This window comes from Macaca thibetana, chromosome 5, assembly GCF_024542745.1.
Source record: "Macaca thibetana thibetana isolate TM-01 chromosome 5, ASM2454274v1, whole genome shotgun sequence".
NCBI lineage: Eukaryota > Metazoa > Chordata > Mammalia > Primates > Cercopithecidae > Macaca > Macaca thibetana.
Window position 1 is genome coordinate 5789547 of NC_065582.1, and position 23084 is coordinate 5812630.

General features: G+C 46.6%; 1 protein-coding gene across 1 annotated transcript in view; it reads left to right on the forward strand.

The window, feature by feature from the left end:
• Nucleotides 1-2126: 2126 nt before the first annotated feature.
• The window catches only part of ENPP6 (ectonucleotide pyrophosphatase/phosphodiesterase 6), a 120447-nt gene continuing 99489 nt past the window's right edge, over nucleotides 2127-23084 (forward strand). Inside the window, exon 1 of the mRNA XM_050791680.1 lies at nucleotides 2127-2503. Coding sequence (XP_050647637.1) covers nucleotides 2263-2503 — 241 coding nt within the window. The 5' untranslated portion in view covers nucleotides 2127-2262. The remainder of the gene's footprint in view (nucleotides 2504-23084) is intronic.

Consider the following 23084-nt stretch of genomic DNA (forward strand, 5'->3'; position numbering starts at 1 on the left):
CTTTTTCTCTTTTCTTCCCTTCTTCCCTTCCCTCCTTCCCTTCCCTCCCCTCCCCTCCCCTTCCCTCCCCTACTCTCCCCTTCCCTCTCCTACTCTCCCCTTCCCTTCCCTTCTTCCCTTTTCTTCCCTTCTTCCCTTCCCTTCTTCCCTTCTCTTCTTCCCTTCTTCCCTTCCCTTCCTTTCACTTCCCTCTGCTCCATTCCCTTCCCCTTTCCTTCCATTCCCTTCCCTTCTTCCCTTTTCTTCCTTTCTTCTCTTCCCTTCTGTTCCCTTTCCTTCTTCCCTTTTCTTCCCTTCCCTTTCTTTCTCTTTCTCCCTCCCTCAATTTCTTTTTTTCTTTCTTTCTCTTTTCTTTCTTTCTTTTTCTTTCTCTCTTTTCTTTCTTTCCTCCTCCTCCTCCTCCTCCTTCTTCTTCTTCTTCCTCCTTCCTTCCCTCTTTCTTTCTTCTCTCTTTTTTTCTGTTTATAGCAACAATAATAGCACACAACTCAAGGAAAAAAGAGTAACATTGTTTTCAAAGTAACAACCATTTAGAATAAACTCCCCTTTTCCTTATTTTTTCATAAGGGAAAAAATTTAAATTTAATTATAGAAAGCATTAACTCTTATTGGAAAAAAGAATTCTGTTCCTTGGCCAAGTCCCTTGGGATGGGAGTGGTAATTTGGCCAACGTGTTTCTCTTTTGCAGCATAATTTAAAAAGTGACATCGTGATCCTGTGTATGGGCTTGACTCAAATACAACAGAAAAAGAGAAGGAGAACAGACACAAGCAGAGGGCAGAGGTGGAAGAGGGATTTGGGGTTTGATTGAGAGTGGCTGGTGTGGCTGGTGTCTAGCTTCCTTCCCTGGAAAGTTTGCCCAGAGCCTGCAAGTTTCCTTGGGAGCCAAGTGATGTTATAATGCGAATAACATCTAACATCTAAGCACTTGCTATGGGGCATGCATGTTTTATGTTTTTTTTTTTTTTTTTTTTTTCTGTGGCTGGGCCTCACTCTGTTGCCCCGCCTGGAGTGCAGTGATACAATCACAGCTTACTGCAGATTTGAACGCCTGTGCTCACACAGTCCTCCCACCTCAGCCTCCTGCGTAGCTGGGACCAGGCACATGCCACCATGCCCAGCTAATTTTGAAATTTTTTTATAGAGGTGGGGTCTTGCTATGTTGCCCAGGCTGGTCTCAACCTCCTGGCCTCAAGCAATCCTTCCACCTTGGTCTCCCAAAGTGGGCCACTGCACTCAGCCGTGTTTTATAAGCCTTCACATGAATTGTGTCGTTCAAATTTATGTAGCATGACAGAGCCACTCTAGGGAACCTCCGGACTCTGGGTACTTTGTGCTAACTCTGTCTGCTCCCCAGCTCACATCTGCCTCCCTGTCACTTACCTCCTCCTATTTTCTGCTCTGCCTAGTCCTCCCTGTCCCAAAGCCTGCATGGTAATTTCTAGCTCTGCTTTTCCATCTCAAGCTCTCAATCTCCAGCTCTCGATTTCATTTCCATCCTATGGGGGCAATGCTGCTTCAAACCATTCTGCCAGTAATGATTTCCCATTGTCCAACTCTGGAAGCTTCTCCTTGGCTCTGGGGCTCTTCTACGAACCACCTCCTCCTATGGGCACCAGCAGCTAAATCATATTTGAAAAATAAAGTAATAACACTGCATTTTTAAAAACGTAAGTGGCCAAGACATAGACAAATAATTATTTTTAAGTGCTGTGACTACAGAGACACAGCTGGAAAGTTTACAAGTGGGTCCACCGAAGCGTATTGTTTCCTGTTTATGCACTGAGTCCAGAGGTTTGCGTTACTAACTTCTAAGTGAAAAAGAGTTTAAATGAGGCCATGATGTGGGATAACATCAAATTAAAATCTTGCCCTTTTCCTTGGTTCCTCCCTTTGGTTAGCTCAACTGCAAAGTTAGTGTTGACTTTGTCATCTTCTAAAATTCCACCTCTGTGGGTGCTTGTATTTCTGGAACGTTCACCAAAAATAATAAGGTTGAACTCTCTCCCCTGGTGTTAATTCTGGGTTGTTTGGAACCCGGCTTATCTGAAGGAGTCGGTCTCTGGACTTTCTAGTAAAGGGTGAGCATAGATGTGTGGAAAAGGGGGTGCTGTTCCTTTAAATTCTGAAAGTGAACTTGGCTCAGGAAGGCCAGCGGCTCAAGGTCCAGCCCCTGGAAGAGAGAATAGCTACAGATTCTCCATCCTCAGTCTTTGCAAGGAGACAGCTGTGCCAGCCGGGCTCTGGCAGGCTCCTGGCAGCATGGCAATGAAGCTTGGGACCCTCCTGCTGGCCCTTGTCCTGGGCCTGGCCCAGACGGCCTCTGACCGCCGGAAGCTGCTGGTGTTTCTGCTGGATGGTTTTCGCTCAGACTACATCAGTGATGAGGCGCTGGAGTCATTGCCTGGCTTCAAAGAGGTTGTGAGCAGGGGAGTAAAAGTGGATTATTTGACTCCAGACTTCCCTAGTCTCTCGTATCCCAATTACTATACCCTAATGACTGGTGAGTACCGTGTCCTCTTCTGGGCAGGGAGGGGAGGGCTGGAGTCCGGCAGGGAACAGTGAGCTCCTGGCATCGGAGTCTTATTTAAATGCTCTGTATTCTCTAGTCCTTTGGGACATCAAAGGTAGATAAGAAATCTGTGTCCTTGGCTGAGCAGACTTTTGTTTCTGCGGTGGTGTTGTTTCCCAAAAGTTATCCCAAGGACCTGTTCTGGATTCTCAGTGTGGAGGACAGAGAACGACAGCAGTAGATGATATTTGACGATATTGAAAGTGGTTGGTTATTTTAGAAAGAGAAATTCTAATGAGCCTCATATTTTCTAAGTTCAAGTTTGCACAATCAACAGGTGTCCGTGCATGCGTCCCAAACTCCTTCTGTCCCTTCGCTCTGCGGTCATGTCATCCTGGCGTCCTGTGGGCTTGTTTCTCAGTGTGTTAGACTGTGAAGGTACCTGTGGGGTCCTCAGAGGGGATTAGTGCTCCTGGACTACTTGGGGAAGGGGGAATTTTTAGGTCTTATCCTTTTCTGTTATTTAGCAATGCCACCTTCCCCTTCCTCTGCCTTTTTTGGCCAGGTAAAATGATACAGAGAAGAAAAAGCTTGTATAGTTCAGGTTCCCCGTTTGTGATTTGCAGCATCTGCAAAAGACCAACCAACAAAAACTCAACAAAACAAATCAAACCTCTGCTAACCCAGACTGCCTGGGCTTGGGATCGCTGAGTTTCCTAAGGACGGCCTTCATCTGGAATTGCCAGGAGTCCAAACGCACCTGCACGAACCTGAGCCTCTACCTGTGCAATAATAGAATGTGCGGCCTTCTCTTTGCTCACAGAGCTGGATTCCCAGTTCCTGGTTTGTTTTTCAGCTATAACCTTTGTAAAGGCAGTGAGAGGCTCTCAGAAAGAATTTAGCAAACTATCCAGGGAGGCCGTTAAGAATGCACTGTTATTGCTGGTTATGCGGGACTCAGCCATGTGCTCTGAGCACAGAGAGAACTCTACTAATTATGTTAACAGAAAGAGAATGAGATCGCTGATATCTCATGGATCTCTACAGAACACTAAAGCCGAAGGGGTCTAAAACACACATTTTTATCTGACTTTGTGCACAGACAGTATATACACATGTATGTAAAAATGCCATAAGCTGATGCCCCAAATTGAAGGGAAGAGATACTCATTTGCATGAAAATGAGGGCATGAGAGAGAGAGAAAAATTCAGACCGCACACAAGCAAGGAAGTTATGTATTTGTTTTTTATTTCCCACAGCAGACAAAAAAACAGTCTGTAAGATAAACAGAATTAACAAAAGTCTCTGGCCGTCCCCTGGCCTGCGTCTCCCTTTGCAGGGAAGCGGTTTGCAGGCTGCCGGGTCACACACAGATGTCATTGTGTGCACGGCCGACTCCAGCTCTGCACAGCGGCTTCACACACACGGCCCACCCCACTCCAGCCGTCTTTCAGAGCCTTGCTGGGGGACCCAATTCATAAACTGCCACGCCACGTGCAGCTTCTGCCATCTCAGTGGAAAACGAACAAAATCCATTTTAGAAAGGACTCAAGTAAGTAACAGGACCATTACAGACTCCACAGAGACACTCAGCCAGTGACATGGCCTTTTGTTTGTCAGACTCACACTCCTGATATCGGCACAAGGAATGATTTGCACATAGCCTCCGTCACGCTGAGACACGCCTTCTTTTCAGGCTGTGTGTGTTTCCCTTGTGTCGTCCTCAGAGAAGAGCCTCTTCCATTACGGGCAGCACAGGTCCCATGAGTGCCTGGCAAAGATCTCACCCTGGCTTTGAAACTGAGGCTGGCCCAAGGAAGCCACAGGTCTCCATATGTGTTAGTCTCCGTGTTTTCAGATGGCCAAATGTATTCACTGATGTGGAAGTCTGCTTGGTCTATATGTTTCTTAGAAGCTGCCCTGCACAAGGGAGGTATCTAGCAAGGCTCATGTTTATGTCCAAATGTCCTTGGGTATGATTTGTCTTGTACCTACTGGGCAGACTTGCAGACTTGAAGCAGGATTCGCAGGCTGGGAGATGCCAGGCCATGAAGCCGGTATCACCTCCACTGTCTTGGAACTGACTCAGGGTTAAATTTAGACTATTTTCCCCAATATCCGTACTTATTTTTCCACCTGATGCTGAAAGCCTCCTCTTTTATTCAGATAAGGAAGGATGTAGCCATTGGGAATTGTACCTAAACATATGGTTTGAGTATTTGAGCATTTTATGAACCAACAAAATCGCTATGTTAGATCTTTTTGGAACGAAAAGATACGCTGTTTTAGGGTTCCTCAGCATTCATAAGAGAGGCTAAGCTCTCACTTCATTACCCGAATTATTGCTCAGAAGACAGAAAGCCCCTGGTGTTCTTCCCTTTGCATAACGAGGAGTGATGAGTTGTTGGAAAGAATGCTGACCTTCGAGCTGGGAGAACTCGCTTGGAGACTTCAGGCAAAATAAAATGAGATGAACTGCCAGGGCTGCATCAGGCTGGGATTTCAGATGCTGCTGGATGCAGACATAGAACTAGGGAATGCATGGGGAATTTTATTTTATTTTATTTCACTTTAAGTTCTGGGATACATGTGCAGAACGTGCAGGTTTGTTACATAGGCATACATGTACCATGGTGGTTTGCTGCACCTGTCAAGTCGTCATCTAGTAGTTTTAAGCCCTGCATGCATTAGGTATTTGTCCTAATGCTCTCCCTCCACGTGCCCCTGATCCTCCAACAAGCCCCAGTGTGTGATGCTCCCCTCCCTGTGTCCATGTGTTCTCATTGTTTGACTCCCACTTAAGAGTGAGAACATGCGGTGTTTGATTTTCTGTTCCTGTGTTAGTTTGCTGAGAATGATGGCTTCTAGCTTCATCCATGTCCCTGCAAAGGACATGAACACATTCTTTTTTATGGTTGCATAGTATTCCATGGTGTATATGTGCCACGTTTTCTTTATCCATTCTATCATTGATGGGCATTTGGGTTGGTCCCAAGTCTTTGCTATTTGCACAGGGAATTTTAAAGTTAGGGCTGGCCCCTCCTAGGATGCCTTCATGTGGAAATTATGCAAATGGCTGAAACTCCCTTGAGAGGGAGAATTTCACAGTGAATGGGGATGGGAAGTCAACAGGCCTATTTGTGAGCAACCTTGAAACCATCTAGCCCAGTTGCTGCCATGAAACCACCATGGCTGATTATTTATTTGCCTCAAAACATGTTTACATCAGGACAAACGTAACCAAAATGCCAATCATGATCACGAAGATGAATCAAACAATTGATTGCTGGGAACACTGAATCTTAAAAATGGCCTTTCACCAGGGAGATTACATTCAAATAGGGGAGGAAGAACACTCGCGAATGGGCGCCCGCTAATATTCTAAAGTGTGTAGCAAGGTGTTGTGAGCCCGAATGTGTCCTCGCCCTCCTGTCTCCCAGTTCAAGTTGGGGTTCCAGCCCCCAGTACCTCAGAATGTAACTGCATTTGGAGATAAGGTCTTTAAAGGTGACCAAGTTAAAATAAGGCCATTAAAGTGGGGCCCTATTCCAATATGACGGTATAGGAAGGCGAAAAGACACAGGCATGTGCACGTGCAGAGAAAAGGCCATCTGAGGACACACCAAGGCGGCCCTCACAGGCAGTGGAGAGGGGCCCAGGGGACACCAACCCTGCTAACACCTCGTTCATGAACTGTGAACAAATAAATTGCTGTTGTGGGAGCCACTCCATCTGTGGTACTTTATAATGGCAGCCCAAGAGAATGAATACACAAAGAATAGGGAGTAGGGTCCCAGCGTGCTGCAGAGGACCAGGGAGAGGAGGCGCTCCTTCCAGCTGGAGTAGCGTGAAAAAGGCATTTTAAAGAGGAGAGATCTGAGCTGGAAGAAACAGCCACTGGCGTGGTGTGTGTCTTTACATCTTACTTTAGGCATAAGCTCTCTTTCTGAAGAGTGGTGTGTGGATCACCTTCATTCTAGTGCAAACACAACCACAGTTTCAATGCCCTTGGAATGCTTTCTGTTTTAGTCTATCTTACCGGGGATCTTTTTGTAACGTTATTCTCTCTTTGGGGTAAATTCACATTTGACTGAAGTGGAGTTTAACATAAAGTCAAGGAAAGAAAGCAGTGATTTGTTCAATCCAGGTCATGGGTAAGAGGGAAATGCCGCATCTGTTTTGAGGCAGCGTAACTTAGCATCGTTTTGTTAAGGCTAATGGTAACATTTGTTTGCAATTCTCAAACACTTCTGGTTAAGCAGTTGGGGAAAGTGGCCCAGAAACGTTCTGAGTAGCGGGGAAGCCAGTCTAGAACTTCGTCTTTACTGCCAGTAACCCACCCAGAGATCAACAGATGCTGAAATAAGTTTGTCCCACAGTATATTACTAGTATTTCAACATTTAGACACTAGGAAATAAAGTGCAGGGAAATTTAGTGTTTTGTTTCAGGCCCCAAAGAATGTCATGGCAGAGCTGAGATGGGAGAGTAGGCATCAGAGACCCCGTTCTCACACAGCAACTGGCTGGGGCCTAGGCCTGCATCTTGTAGTGGCCAGAAGGTTGTGCGAGTGACCTGAGACCCGAGGATAGAGATCTCCTCAAGACAGTCCAGGGAGCAGCGAGACACTGAATCATCGTGCTCCTCTGTGGAAATCAAGGCAACAACAGGGATGCTAACTACTCAGAATTACTATTTGTGCCACGGTATTTTGTCTCGCACTCCTAGAAATTACCTGTGACACAAATTCTTACCTGATATCAAGGATCCATTGTTCTGGAGTAAAACAGCAGAGTAAGGTATACTTCCTACCATCCCACCTTTTAAGAAAATATCTGATTTAAGTTAAAACTGGACCAAAGGCAATCAAGGCAGAAAGTACTTGAACAATCATGTTTTGAGAAAGCCGGCATCCTCAGCCTACTGCAGAATTCAGGCTTCCTTTGAGGGGCTGTTCAGAGACTCTGCATTCACACAGCTCCAGGTAGGGTGGAGAGAGCCTCCCTGGTCCCCTCCCCTCTCCTTTCCCCAGGATCAGCATTTACATGGGGACATTGCCCCAGCTTGTGAGCCTCCTTCAATGTAGGTACCTCCTGAAATAAATCTCTCTTTGGCGGGCCCTCTTCCTGTCTTCCTACTCTCGCTTGCACCAAATCCAGCCAAGCTTCTGTTTGGAACAGTGTCCTCCCGGGGGTCCTGGTCAATCCCAGCCTTGGTTCCCTGGCTGGGAGCTGCATCTGCCCCTCCTTTCTGACAGCTCACTGGTCCCAGGATTCTGTCCTCCCTTGGTTTCCTTTTACTTCACTCACTCCTCCGTGGTCCCTTCCCTTGGTTCCTCCTGATCTCCCTGACCTTCCTTTGTCTCACAGTGAAATCAGCTGTCCTTTCAAGGTCGATCCTCAGCCTCTCCTCACCCAACCTCCTCCACTGCTGACCACTGGCTGAAGCCGCAACCCCAACTGCCCGGAACCTCCTGTGCTCCAGCTCCCTCTCGCTGCCTGCCCTACAACCAAAGCGGCCCTGGGAAAGCAGTCCCGATCACGCCACTCCTCTGTCCACACCCTCCGTTGTACCAAGTGGAATCTAACGCTCTTGCAGACCTGGCCCCATAGGTCACCCAGCCCCTTCGGGGCCTTGCTCCCACCACCCTTCCCTTCGATTGCCTGTGCCCCGCTGGGCATGCTTGAGTGCGCTGCTTCTCCTGGCTGCTTCCCTTCTGCTTGTTCCCCAGAAAGGCCCAAGCTGGGCATCGCTGCGTTCTTCGGATCTGCCTCCCAAGGTCACCGTGGCGGATGCATTCCCCGGCCACCCCATCAGCGCTCTCTATCCCTCTTACTCTCTTTATTTTCCATCACGGCACCAGTTTATTTATTTCTATCTTCTCCAAATAAAATTTATTATAGTGGGCTGGGTGCGGTGGCTGACGCCTATAATCCCAGTAGTTTGGGAGGCCGAAGCAGGTGGGTCATTTAAGGTCAGGAGTTCGAGAGCAGCCTGTCTAACATGGTAAAACCCTGTCTCTACTAATAACACGAGAAAAATTTCACTGGGTGTGGCGGCGTGTGCCTGTAATCCCAGCTACTCGGGAGGCTGAGGCAGGAGAATCGTTTGAACCTGGGAGGCGGAGGTTGCAGTGAGCCGAGATCATGCCACTGCACTCCAGCCTGGGTGACAAGAGTGAAACGTCATCTCAAAAAAAAATTATTTTAGGGAAAAAGCATTATAATGGTGATTAAGACATTCAGAGTTTCAGGGAAATGAATGATTACTTTGATGTTCGACACTTCTAAAATAAGGAGGAGAAAACACTACAGTCATGCTTTGCTCATATGAAAGCAATTCGCATTTAGAGAACCGATTACCCTTTATGTCTAGTAATCTTACATATCCCAAAATGTGTCTTTCAGTTTTGTTTTAAATTTTGATTATAAGGTTGGAGTCAGAAAGAGGCCTGGGGGTAGAGTCACCTCCAAGGAGAGCTGTGTCAAAGTAGGAGATGAAAGAGGCTGGGGATGGTGGGAGAAAGTTTAACCAGGACACCAGCGGTCCGCACAGCCCAAAGGAGATCCTCCTTGTAGTGAAGATCACTGAAGTCGAGAAAGTGGAGCCAACAGCCACGCGTGGAACCAGGCACATGATTCAACAGCCACGCGTGGAACCAGGCACGTGCTCAACAGCCACGCGTGGAACCAGGCACGTGGCTCAACAGCCATGCGTGGAACCAGGCATGTGATTCAGAACCAGCGTGGAACACTGTGAGGACAGTTCAGGCCTAGGTGCCAGTGGTCTGGCTGTTGGACCTAGGGACGCATGTGGCAGCTTAAAGGGACTTGCATGGCCATCCTTGTGTTTTCAGCCTCTGTCCCAAGCTGCTTAGGTGGCCAGGCTGTTTATGCCAGCATCACAAGGAGCTACTTAGATGTTTAAAAATATCGGGGCATGTTATGGGCTATTTGTACACCCCCAAAACCCATGTGTTGATGCCCTACCCCCCAATATCGCAGAATGTGACTGTTTTTGGAGAAATAAGATCTTTAAAGAAGTAATGAAGGTAAAATGAGGTGACTAAGGTGGGTACTAATCCAGTATCGCTGGTATCTTTATAAGGAGAGGAGATTAGGACCCAGACGGGCACAGAGGGAAGACCACATATAGACACGGGGGAAGGCGGCTGTCTGCAAACCAAGAAGAGAGGCCTCAGAGGAAATCAACCCTGATGACATCTTGATCTGAAACTCCCAGCCTCCAGAACTATAAGAAACTGGATTTCTTTTGTTTACCCACCCAACCTGTGTTACTTTGTCATGACAGCCATTGGAAAGCAATATAAACAGGATTGTGACACTAGGCTGCTAATGGAAGAACGCAGGGTTTTTTTTTACACAGCCCACTTCTATGACCAAACCTACTCACTGAGAGTTTCTGGTGACTTCTGCCCTGAAATTGAGGCAGTCATGGTGTGTTAGCTTCCTAGAGCTGCTCTAGCAAATTTGGATGCCCAAAGTCTGAAATCCAGGTGCAGGCAGGGCCATGCCCTCTTTGAAATCTCGAGGGGAGAATGTGTTCTGCGCCTTCCCCCCGCCTTCTGGTGTTGCCGACAATCCTGGGTATTCCTTGGCTGGTAGATACATCACTCCAACCTCTGCTTCCGTTGTCACAGGGCATTCTCTGTGTCCCTCTCTGTGCCTCTCCTTACAAGGACACCAGCCATATTGAATTAGGGCCCACCTTCATGACATCATCTTAACTTGATTACATCTGCAAAGGGCTTATTTCTAATAAGGTCACATTCACAGGTCCTGAGGGTTGGAACTTCAATATATCTTCTTGGGGGCCACAAGTCAACTCCCTACGAAAGGTCCAGTGGAGAAAGCTATGGATTTGCTGTCAGAGATCGAATTTAATCTATTCTGTCATTCTTTGACTTTCAGAACTTGAACAGCTTCTTTTGAGTGTTAATCTTTTGTTTTGTTTTGTTTTGTTGTTGAGACGTAGTCTCACTCTGTCACCCAGGCTGGAGTTCGGTGGCATGATCTCAGGTCATTGCAACCTCCGCCTCCCTGGTTCAAGTGATTCTCCTGCCTCAGTCTCCTGAGTAGCTGGGATTACAGGTGCCCGACACCATGCCTGGCTAATTTTTTTTCTTATTTTTAGTAGAGATGGGGTTTCACCACATTGGCCAAGCTGGTCTCGAACTCCTGACCTCAGGTGATCCACCTGCTTCAGCCTCCCAAAGTGCTGGGATTACAGGTGTGAGCCATTGCGTCCAGTGAGTGTTAATATTTTATCAGTAGAATGTAGAAAGTAAATGTTACCCAATAGGCTTGCTGTGAGAACAGAATGAGCAAATATACGTGTAAACTCACCATTAGTAACAGCGCACATATTACGCCCTTTATCAGTAAGGTGAGGCTGAGTTATGTTGTTGCAACAAGCAATTCCACACCATGTCTGAGTCTTAGAATAGCTAACGTTTATTCCTCAATCATGTACGTGGCCTTGAGGAATGACCTCCACCCCATTTCCTTTTCATTCTGGGACCCAGGCTGAAAAAAGCAACTTCTAAATGAGACATGCTGCTCTCATGGCAGAGGTAAAAGAGAAAACAGAACATTGTCATCATGGGTAGTTCGGGCAAAGGAAAAGTGAGTGTGTTCAGGTCCGAAGGAGGGGGTGCTGAGCCCATTCACCATCTGGGTGTGGGTTGGGGGTTACAGAGAATCGAGTGTGTAAAAAACATGTGCAATTGATGAAAGTCTATGAAAGCCACACCAAACGGTAGTCCAACAGGCTCCTCCTTCCCTCCTTTTCCACTCCAGACATCACCGCATCTGCTCTTTGTGATGGACTGTAAGTGAGGGGGACAGTTGAATTTGAAGAGCATCCATGAGGCAGAACTTGCTGATTGGCTGACAAATGAATATGAAAGAAGAGCCCAAACCGATGCCACAGCTACAAGATCGTCTGAAGTTTGAGTAAAGGGGCTCCTATTAGCATAGATGGGAAAGTTCGAAGGGCTGTTTATCTCAGTGAGATTTATTTGGAAAAGTAACTTTTCACCAAATTATATTTCAAGTGGAGTAAGATATTCACTTGACGTTATCCCTTTAGGGGATCAGAGACAATGTCTTAAAGGAGAGTTCAAGAAGCATGCAGAATACCACCGAGGCAAAGGAGAGAAATTGATCCTGTGGGTCCTAATGGACCCCAGGAAATGGACTTCCTATCTCACTGCTTGCTACCCAGCTGGTGCAGAATATTTCTCACAGATGCACAGTTAAAATCTGCCTTCCCATCTGAATTAACTTTTGTCAACATTTTGTCATATACTTCCCAGAGACACCTAACAACATTTTTCTACTTCAAATTACACTCTGTGTAATGAGCCTCGATTAAGCTGCCTAAAGATGCAGGCATGGCAGGCGAGGTGTCCAGCAATAGAAGCTAGAAGTGGGTAAGAGCACTAGTAACCAGCCATGCCCCGAGGAAAAAAAAATGTGTTCTAAGAATTTACTAAAATAATGTCTCCCAGCACGTCATTATTTAAGCTCCTATCAACAAACCTCTCTGCACCGAAGTGTCACTTTTCAAAAAATATGTTTCTTTCGGCTTCCGTGGTGATGAGAGGGTGTTCTGATTATACGGCATTCAGCTGCTGGAAACTCACTCCATGAAGAAGGGAGTGGTTAGAGTAGTGGGCCAAGCTGTAAAAGGTGGTGAAAGCTTTTGATTGTAATAACAGCAAAGGCGTTTCTAGAAGGCTTGTCCACGTGGAGCCACTGCGGTCTACATGCCATGGCGATCTCACAACCCCCACCCCTGCCTCCCTCACCCCAGCGTTGATGGATAGGATCATGTGCCTCCTGTCCAGGCTTTCGGGGTGGCTTGACCCCTGCGGCTCCAGTTCCTGCTCAGCATGGGCGCTGTGCCAGAAGTGGGTTAAAGGGCATTTCAAATTAATTCGGAGGGAGCCTGACTCAGCAGGCTAACATTCGTTTCAGAGACACCTTCAGCAACACCTGCTCGAGTTTCAGAGCCCCTCAGAGCCCCACAATAGGCCCATTGTGTCCACACAATAACCAGGCAGAGACCTGGGGCAGGCCTGGGGGTCCTGGGAGCCCACGTGCAGCGTTTGGCTCTTGTTGGATACTCTGAACCAACTGCCATCATCAGCCCTTTCCATAGCAAGGAGAGAAGATCGAGAAGGCAGATCATGGGAGGATGTGTGGGCCACCCTATTTAGACAAAGGGCTGTTGGGGCTGACACCAGTGGAACTTTGGTCCAGGATACTGAAGATGCTTTAGTTCTTGATGAAGGAACTCCCCCGGGCACCTTCAAGAGCACGTGCATGGGACAATGTGTGTAAATGTCTGCAGCAGAACACCCCGGGCTGAGTGCTAGGGACCAGGAGTGGGCTTCAGGTGTGCCGGGAGGCCAAGTCCCCCGGGTGTCACCTTTGGTGGTGAGCAGTCTCCTCCACTTAACCTGGGTTGCTCCGCCGATTATCTGCACGAGGCAGGCTGGGAAGCAGCGTGGTCCACGGGGCAGGGAGAGGGGGCAGAGGCACCAGCTTCTCCTGACTGCCACAGTCCGCAGGGACTTGGATACATTACATCATCTTCCTAGTCCTGCATTCTTGCTGTTTAGCGTGAGAAGAGCGGACAGATGGAGTGCATGATTGATATTAATTAGGTCCTGGCCACCTAGATGTGCTGACCCCAACCGAAGCCAGAAAGGTTCACAGTGACTCGATAGCCAACTACACATGCTTGAATCCACCTTTTATTGAGAGGCCTCCATGCACCACGGATCCACGGATCATGTAATGAACCAACACACAAGCAGTAATAACAGTGCAGTAAGGAACCGCAGTGATGGCTCGGGAGACCAGCACACCTACAACTGAGCCGAGTGGGTCCGGATGTCCTTGGGACACTGGTCGACGGGGGCCTCACTGCTTCTGGCACCAGATGCCAGAACTGGGAGAAGGAGAAGGCTTCGGGCTCTCATGGGCAGAGGCTCTAAAGGTGTCTTGAACGAGGCCAATTCTTGGCTGCTCTTGTTGTCCTCCCAGATGAGTCTGCTCTCACCATCTAAGCCGCCTTTCACTTTCTATCGGTCTGTTTCAGGGTTGGGGTGGCACCGGGCAGCAGCAGGTGTCATCACTTCAGTCCATTGCATATGTGGCTATCACTTTGAGGAGGGAGACAGCTTCACAGTGGGCTTACTGATACTTGGCATGAGTGACTCCATCTTGAGACATTAGGAGCACAAATTATTATATCAGGGGTGTGTGCTGGGAATGTTCTAGGTGCTGAAAATACCATAGAGAGGTTCTTAGAGCCCACTGAGTGGGAGCAGGTGGAAAGGGGGACTGGATGGGGGTCCCAGTGAGATGTTGTGTCCCTTGCCCTGTTTTATGATCACAATAGCTCCAATTTGACCTGTTTTGTACATATGAAGAAAGTGGTCTATAGTTAATCCCACTGGACACCAATGGCCCCTAACAAGGACTGGCCTGAGGGAAGGGTGGACGGTAGCAGACAGAAGTCCTGTATCTGTGGATGTCACGGTGGAGACACCCACGGAGTTTGCCTAAGTGGCCCCCAGCCTTGGGCTCTCCTTCCAGGTTCTGCACACGGACCACCACAGTCGCCCGGGTTCTGCACACGGACCATCACGGTCGCCCGGGTTCTGCACGCGGACCGTCACGGTCGCCCGGGTTCTGCACGCGGACCGTCACGGTCGCCCGGGTTCTGCACGCGGACCGTCACGGTCGCCCGGGTTCTGCACGCGGACCGTCACGGTCGCCCGGGTTCTGCACGCGGACCGTCACGGTCGCCCGGGTTCTGCACGCGGACGGTCACGGTCGCCCATCAGCTCTGCAGCGTGTCTAGCTTTCCCTGAAAGATCCCCTGTGTGTCAGGATTTGGCTTTCACAGGTGGACTTGAGAAAACATTCTGCTTTAAAGGTTGAAAGCAGCCACTGTACAGAAATATAAATGTTTGGGAGAAAACCTCAAATATTGTGTTCTTCAGCCACTCACTAGCAGACCATGGGCCTAGCCTGGAACCTGCTCTCCAGCCCTCTTCAACCTCTGCCTGGCAGCCCAGACTCCTGACAACAGCCCCCTGGCCTATGAAATATCCTGTCACAGAGTCCACCAAAGAGGAAAGATGGCTGACTCTGAGGCTGGGGCACGTCAAGGCACGGGGAGCCTGAGAGAAGACGCCTTGGCTCCAGCAGCCCCTGGAAAATGCTGCCATGTCACTCAGCCTGAAATTTTCCAAGCAGCGTGATCTGTGTGTTAAGTGCCAGTTATGTTAAAACCATTCATGCATGTTCCCCTGGTCTCTGGTCACATATGCTCTGTGGCATGGAGGCAGCCTCTCTCCTTCTCTGTTCAGCCAGACTCTTCCCAGAGCCCCTAGAAGGAGACACTGCCATTCAGGTCATCAGGGCCCCAGCACAGGGTACCCGCCAGCTGGAGGGAAAACATACCTTTGAAGATGCCTAAGAAACCAGGAATCGTGGCACCTATCTGGATGGCAACTGGACAGACGAGACACCAAGATGGGACAGAGACATCTGCTGCCTGTTTTTGAACAATGTGGATTACTCACCTATTTGCAATATTAAATGAAAAATTTCTATCAGATCCAATGAGACGCTTAACTCTAGTAGAACAAGCAGACATTTTGTTCAACATTGATTAAACCCCCACTTGTGATTTAGGGAAATACATTCACATTCAAAGAGTTTTTGAAAACATGTTCCTCAACCTAGTGGATCTAAAGCAATGTTCTGTGGTTTGGTTTGGTTTTCTCAGTCTGCACTGCAGATTTGCAAACAGTGACCAGCCAGGGCTCAGGACACCCCAGCTCGAGGTTTTTGTCACTATTCTTCTCTTAACGCCCACCTCTGGGAGCTGCCACTGCCCCTCTGAGAAGCAGGACTAAAGGCCATCTAGGAGACCTCCCCTAGTGTGCAGCCTCAGAAGGGCTCCTGTTTCGCAGGTGGGTCCTTGCAGGCAAGACCTGTCCGTGCAGTAATCCCCGCCACTGTTGGTGTACACTCCCTCGGGGGCAGTGGAGTGTGGACCGTCTCCACATCGGGGCCCAGTGCTTGCACAGAGGAGACATTGGTTCGTGTTTGTGGGACTGCACTGGCTCAGAGCCAGGGGCTGGGCTTTTCCCAACTCTGTGGCAGAAGCCTTGGGTTGCCCATCTTCTACAAGGCTCTGGAGTTTTCCTGCCAAGCCCTGTCTGTTGGCTGAGGTTGTATTCTTTTCTAACAAACTACCCAATGCATCATATGCCTGTTTTGATCTCACTGGATTCTGGATTCTTCTGACCAAGCTCCACGGGCCTCTAAGTCCCCTCCCCTCATCTTCATACTGGATGCCTCTCTTGCCCTTAAGGCTGACAGCAGCACCACTGCCATGTTCATCCTGTTGTCCTGGACTTCCCAGCACCCAGAGCTATCCCTGGTGTTCACTGGTCTCTGTGGGAGGATCTAATTCCAGGTTCCAGTTACTCCCAGTCTGGCCCATTCCCCTGCAGCTTAGCTGGCTGGCCTCGTCCCAAACCATGACATCCCTCCCTGCACATTTCTATGAATGACTTTCATAGTCCGTTTTAGCATGCATTGGTCTGTGTAAGACATAACACTAAAACTATATGAATGACCTTGGGAATATGTAACAAAATCCACTACACCCCAATCCAAATTTCCCCCAAAGGCATTCAGAATTACAAAATGCCAAAAGCAGAGGACGACTTAGAGATGCTAGCGCATTTGTCTTATTGTGCAGGACACAGAGGCCAAAGATTCAGATCCGGCAACCAGATAAAGGGAGAAGAACCACACCAAATGCAGGTTTCTGAGCCGGGGCCAGAATCTGATGCCCCTTAGATGATCAGGGATGGAAGCCCAGGTGTTTGTTCCCTTCCAGCGCCTCTCGCCATGTGCCCAAGTTGCCCTCTGCCTGAGCTCTCGGCCTTACGCTGAGTACTCTACTCTTTCCATTCTGAACTTCTCTGGGTTGTTTTTGCTTCTTTCTTCACCCTCATTAACATCTCCCAGGATGTACAATCTGAGATGGAGATGAGATTCAAAGCAGTGAGTGAGTGTGTGTGTGTGTGTGTGTGTGTGTGTGTGTGTGTGTGTGAGATGCATGTGTAGATTTCATCAACAATTTGGCCCAGGAGGAGGTGGAGCCACCTAGAAGACCGTGACTGGTTTCAGGACACAGCTTGGCCATCCTCTCTATTTTCTGGTGCCATGAATAGTAACTGAAGACTGTCTGCTATTCCTTAAACCTTTTACATAATCCCATCAAGCTCTGATGGAACAGATAAGAAAAGCACATTCCAAGGAATTCACTCTCAGCCTGTGTCAACATGTATTATAACGTCCAGCTAAAAGCTAAAGGAATCTAATAAAAACAAAGCAACTTTACCCAGACCCCACCCACCTATTTTCCTGTTCTTTCAAACTGACTGGCCAGCTGCGGGGGGGTCTTGAAAGTTGACCTCATGAGATTCCCTCAGGGGACATCAGACTGATCCCTAACCTTCAAACCGGGGGACCATCAGGGTTCTTGCAGCCAGTTGTGAGACACCTGTTGGGATGGAATTTAAACCATGATCTCTTCACCTCTCCCTTGTCACCTCCCGGTTTTTGTTGGAGGCCTCTCTGGGAACTCTCAGTCCTTCTCTTTGTTGATACCATGTCTTCTTTCTGTAAGAGCTTTACTTCCATCTTCCCGCACACCTACAGCCCAAGCTGCGTTTTCCTCCACCTGTCTTTCTCTTTCAAGCCAAAATAAGATGCCCTCCTTCCAAAAGGCTTTGACGTGTAGATAGCAACATTTCAGAGGTGGATGGTGCCTTGAGATCTTGTTCTTTTCATCCACTTGCTATCTCCTTTTCCACTTACTGTCTGAACCACAGATTTTGGTAATTACACCAACATATAGTATTGACATACATAATCATACAGTGCCTTCATACATGAATATTATCCATTCAAGGATACCCTGAATATCTACTTTGTAAGAGTTCTAAAGATGCCAGGACGTGGCCTCTGTCCTCAACAAGATTGAATTAAGTTGAAGCAATTAAATGTGTGTCAAAATGAATATAATCATCGGACAGGATAGAACAGGCACCGGGGAAGCACAGCTCATTTCTGAGAGTGTGTGTGAAGAGGGAAGGTTCGCTGAGGTGACAGTTATTTGAGTAAAGCCTGAAGGATCTGGACAGCTTGAAACCTGGAGGAAGGGCCTTGTGGGTGAACAGCACGGCACAAGCCAAGGGGCAGAGATGAGGTGACAAGGAGTGTTTGAAGACGAGAGCTGGGCTTTGGGATGGTGACTCTGACGTCTCTGGGCAGGGCAGGTTTCAGGGCCAAGGGAGGCCACTCAAGTCTATGTTGAAAATGATGGAGCCTGGGGGTCGCGTCCCCAGTGCCAGAATGAACCTCAGGTCAAGAAGTTGATCGGCTCTGTGGAGAGGGACCTGCAGGAGCAGCTGGGCATGGAGGATTAGAGAGAAGGAAGTCTTGGGTCAGATGAGAGTCTGAGCTAGCCTTAGGGGAAGATTAATAAATGACTCTGTGTGTACAGTGAATTGAAGTTCACAGGCTTGGGTATGTAAGAAATACTGCATTTCTCAGTTTTTCTTTAAAAAACCTAAATCTATCCATGATCCTTGAACACATTCGTCTAAGTGAAATCTGCCAGAAACAAAAGGACAAATATTGTATGTTTCCACTTATATCAGGTTACCCAGAGGGGTCAAATTCACAGAGACACAGCACAGAAGGGGAGTTGCCAGAGGCTGTGGCGATGGGGAATTGGAGTTAGTTTTAAGGGGTACAGAGTTTCCAGTTTAGGATGATAAGACATTCTGGAGCTAGAAGTGGTTGATTACACAATGGTGTGAATGTACTTAATGCCACTGAAGTATACATTTAAAAATGATTAATCATGTCCTTTGCAGGGACATGGATGAAGCTGGAGACCATTATTCTTAGCAAACAAATGCAAGAAGAGAAAACCAAATACCACATGTTGTCACTTATAAGTGGGAGCTGAATGATGAGAACACATGGACCCATAGAGGGAAACAATCTGACTCTGACTTCCAAGCCACTGGGCTTATCGGCATTTCAGTTTCGATTACTGCTGGGTAGCTGGGGGGCGTCTTTTTCCTGCTGAGGTCTAGGAAAGGCCCTTAGGTCATATGCAGTCCCACGGAGTCAGGTCAGCAGCCCTGGTCATTGGTCCACATTAGGCCCCACCAAATGCCCATGTGCCAGCTCCAGAGACCAGGCTCTGCAGCATTGGGCAGGACACCCTTGTGCCATGATGCCAGCCTTCCCCACTGTATCTCACAGACATCAGTCCTCCCCTGTGGGTTCTGCCACCAAGCAGGGCATTGTCTCCCACACTCCCCAGACAGGCTGGCTCCTTCCTTTTCCTCCCTGGTCTGGGAAGAAGACTTCTCACCAGGGCCACCGTTGCGGGTGTGGCCTGTGCAGTCCCACAGGGCTCTGTGCTTATTAGGACCTGTGCTTGGTTTAATGCACTGTTGTCACTGTTTTGAAATTCTTAATAATTTGTGGATGAAGGATCTCACATATTCATTCTTCACTAGGCCCTGCAAATTATGTAGCCTGTCTTGCCTTCTTGTCTTCCTGTCTTCTCTGAAAGGCATGTGACCTTCTTCCCTTCCTGCCAGAAACATTGTCACGATGTGCTCAAATGCACACAGGAGAGGTGCACCCAGCAGTCATCTTGGCTGTTTGTTGCTCCAGAAACACAGGACGACGAGGGGAGCACACAGGGAGAAAACATGCTAATTAATGTGCAGTGAAACATCTCACTAGAGCATCTAAATGAATCGTTTCTATCCTTGCACTGTGACACCTGCAAGACGTTCAGGTGGTGACTTCCTAGCAGCCATGAAGGCCTGGAGATACTGACTGAGGAGTGGGAAATCATCTGAGTAGATGAGGGAAGATGATGGTAAGAAAGAGGAACCTCAGGGACCATGCTCACATTCAGTGGGCACAGTGTGGAGGAAGAGGTATCAAAGGAGACAAAGGAAGACGCAAAGAGCTGTCAGGGACCGTGGCAACAAAAGCCAAAAATAGCCTTAGGATCCCAGCAGGGCCAAACCAATCAAGGAAAGACAAAGCTTCTAATAGAAGAAAGTCAGTATTATCAAACTGAACAATTAAAGAAAATAAGAAATAGAAGCGTCCTTAGGTTAGGGGATTTGTACTTAGAAGCAGAGTTTGCGGACCCCTAGGGAGCTGGAAAGGAGGAAAAATGCTTTGTAGGTAAATTCTGCATTTGGAGCTTTGGTGGTTGGTATTTGCCTGTGTAGCTGGGAATCTGGAGGATGTAACCTAATTTCCATATGCTAATTAGGTCCCATATATGGATCTATAGTGGTGATCTCAATTGATCTTTTAAAATGATGACTAATAGCTTTATTGAGGTATAATTTACATGTTACAAAATCCAGCCATTTTAAGAGTACAACTCAGTTGTTTTTAGTATATTTACAGAGATGTGCAACCGTTGCCACAGTACACTTTTATTTAGAATATTTTTATCACCCCAAAAGGAAACTTTATGCCCTACAGTTGTTTCCCATCCTCACCTGCAACTCTAAGTAACCTCCAACTCTGCCTTTATAGATTTGTCTTTTCTGGACATTTCGTACACATGGAATCATACAATATGTGTTCTGTTGGGTCTGGCTTCTCTCATTCACTAACTCTAATGATTCTGAGGATCTTTCATGTTGTATTAGTATGTTTCTCCTTTTTATTGCCATCTACTGAACTGTGCGGATAGGCCACATTTTGCTTCTTCATTTATTAATGGATGAACATTTAGGTTGTTTCCACTTTGTGGCTATTGTGAATAATACTTCTGTGAATATTTGTGCACAAGCCTTTGTGTGAATGTATGTTGTCATTTCTCCTGAATAGATACATAAGAGTGAACTTGCTGTATCGTAGGATAATTCTGTGTTTAACATTTTGAGAAATTGCCAAACCGTTTTTCAAAATGGCTGCACCATTTTACATTTTCACCAGCAGTGTGTGAAGCTCTGACATCCCCACAACCTCACCAACACTTGTCATCGTCTTTTTAAAATTAGAGCCACGCTGATAAAAGAGCCATTATTGTCTTTTTTATCAAAGCCATTCCAGTGGGTATGAAGTGGCATTTCATGGTCGTTTTATTTGCATTTCCCTAAAACCTAATGATGTTGAGCATCTTTTCTTTTCATGTGCTTGTGGGCTATGTGATAATTTATTTGGAGAAATGTTTATACAAATCTTTTTACTCATTTTAAAAATTAGATTGTCATTTTATTTTTAGTTGTAGGAGTTCTTTCTATATTCTAGATATAAATTCCTTATGGGATATATGATTGGCATATATTTTTCTTCCAGGCTGTGGATTGTCTTTTCACTTTCCTGATGGGATGTCTTGGTGTATAAAAGCATTTAGTGTTGATGAAGTCCTATTTATCAACTTTTCCTTTTACGACTTGTACTTTTTGTGTCATAACTATGAAATAATCCCCTAACCCAACATCATGATAATTTACTCCTACATTTTCTTAAAAGAAAAATAAAGTTTCTAGCTCTTACATTTAGGTTTGTGACCCCTTTTGAATTACTGTTTATATGCAATGTGAGGTAGTTGTCCCAGCACTATTTGTTAAAAAGACTTCCTTTTCCATTGACTTATTTCTGACACTTTTGTCAAAAATCAATTGACCATAAATATTAGAGATTATTCTTGGGCTTTCAATTTTATTCCAATAATCTATTGATCTTTAGGTGTATCCTTATGGTGAGATCAGACTATCACGATTGCCACAGCTTTATAGAAAATTTTGAAATCAGTATGTGTAAATCCTTTAATTTTGTTCTTTTAAAGATTGTTTTGGCTATTCCAAGTCACTTGTACTTTCATATTAAATTTGGGAAGAGCATGCCAACTTTTGCAAAAGCCGGTTGGAATTTGGATAAGGATTGTGTCGAATCTGTAGTCCAACTTAGGTAGTATTGCCATCTTAACAATATTAAGCCTTCTGATCCATGAACATGGGATGTCTTTCCATTTATTTTGGTTTTTGCAGTTTCCTTCAGCAATGCTTTGTAGCTTTCAGTGTACATTTGGTACTTCTTTTGCTAAGCATTGCTAAATGTTTTATTCTTTTTGACGTTATTGTGAATGGAATTATCTTCAGAATTTTATTTTTGCAGTATAAAAACTGGAATTATCTTCCTACTTTACTGAATTTGTTTATTAGTTAAAAGTTTTTTGTGTATTCCTGAGGATTTTCTGCATACAAGAATATACAAGATCCTATTTTCTGCAAATAAAGGCAGTTACTTCTTCCTTTCTAATCTTGATGCCTTCAATTGATCTTTATAGTCACCTTAGGATTTATGTACAGGCATTTTACAGATGAGAGAACTTTCATCTAGAGAGGTTAAGCGCCTTGCCTGAGGTCGGTTAGCCAGGAAGTGAGTGGATCAGGCCCAGAACAGAGGGCTTCTGCTCCCCCCGCCATCACTCTGCGTTTTCAACACACTGCCTCCAGTTGGCAGAGTCAGGATCTGAGAAGACAAAGGATGGCCTATCTCTGTAGCATTCCCATTGTCTTCCTTTATTACAAGCAGCCAGATTCAGTCAAGCAGGGAGCAGAACGTACATTTCCCAAATGTCTACCGTGTTTTGTACTATGCTCAGTGCTAGGCACATTCAAACACTATTCCAGTTAATCCTCATAAAACCCTGTGAAGTAGTCACAATTGTTGGCATTTTACAAATGAGGAAATCAAGGCTCTGAGATATAAAATTACTTGTTCAAGATCACAGAGCCCCTAAATGGAAGAACTATGAGTGCAAAATCCTGTGCTCCCCACAACATCATGCCGCCTCTTCCTTCCTGCTTCTGAGGAAGCAACTCTCAGGGCAGTGCCATCCTGCATAGCCATCTACGTGTCTCTCCCTTAGACAGTGATTTTGTAGCTGCATTATACACATGGCATACATCTGCACACATAGACACCCATAGTACATGAGCCACTGCCTTTCCAGGCTTCCTTCAGACTAAGCAACCTCATGGGTAACTATTTTTTAAACCCTCCTTTGTGTGTCTCAATGGACAATGTGAACAATAAGCGCTTCTGGGGTTGAGTATAAAAGAGAGGATTCAACATCAGACACTTAGCTACTTATCTCAAATGGTCAAGGCTGCACAGTTGTGAAAAATGGCTTAAACAGGCTTCTTTTGATAAGTCACATCTGGGATACTGCCCCAGACCACCAAGAGGCAGCTCTGGACAAGTTGTTTCTGATTATACTTGGTTATGGGGACCTGGGAAGGCATGGTGGTCCCAATGAGGGCAGGGTCTGACTCACCCTACATCCCATTCAACCTGTCTCATGCTCCCTGACAGTAAGCACTCTATAAATGCCTCCTTGTATACGTTTTAAAGTTTCTTGAAGCTGCTGTATCCTAAATA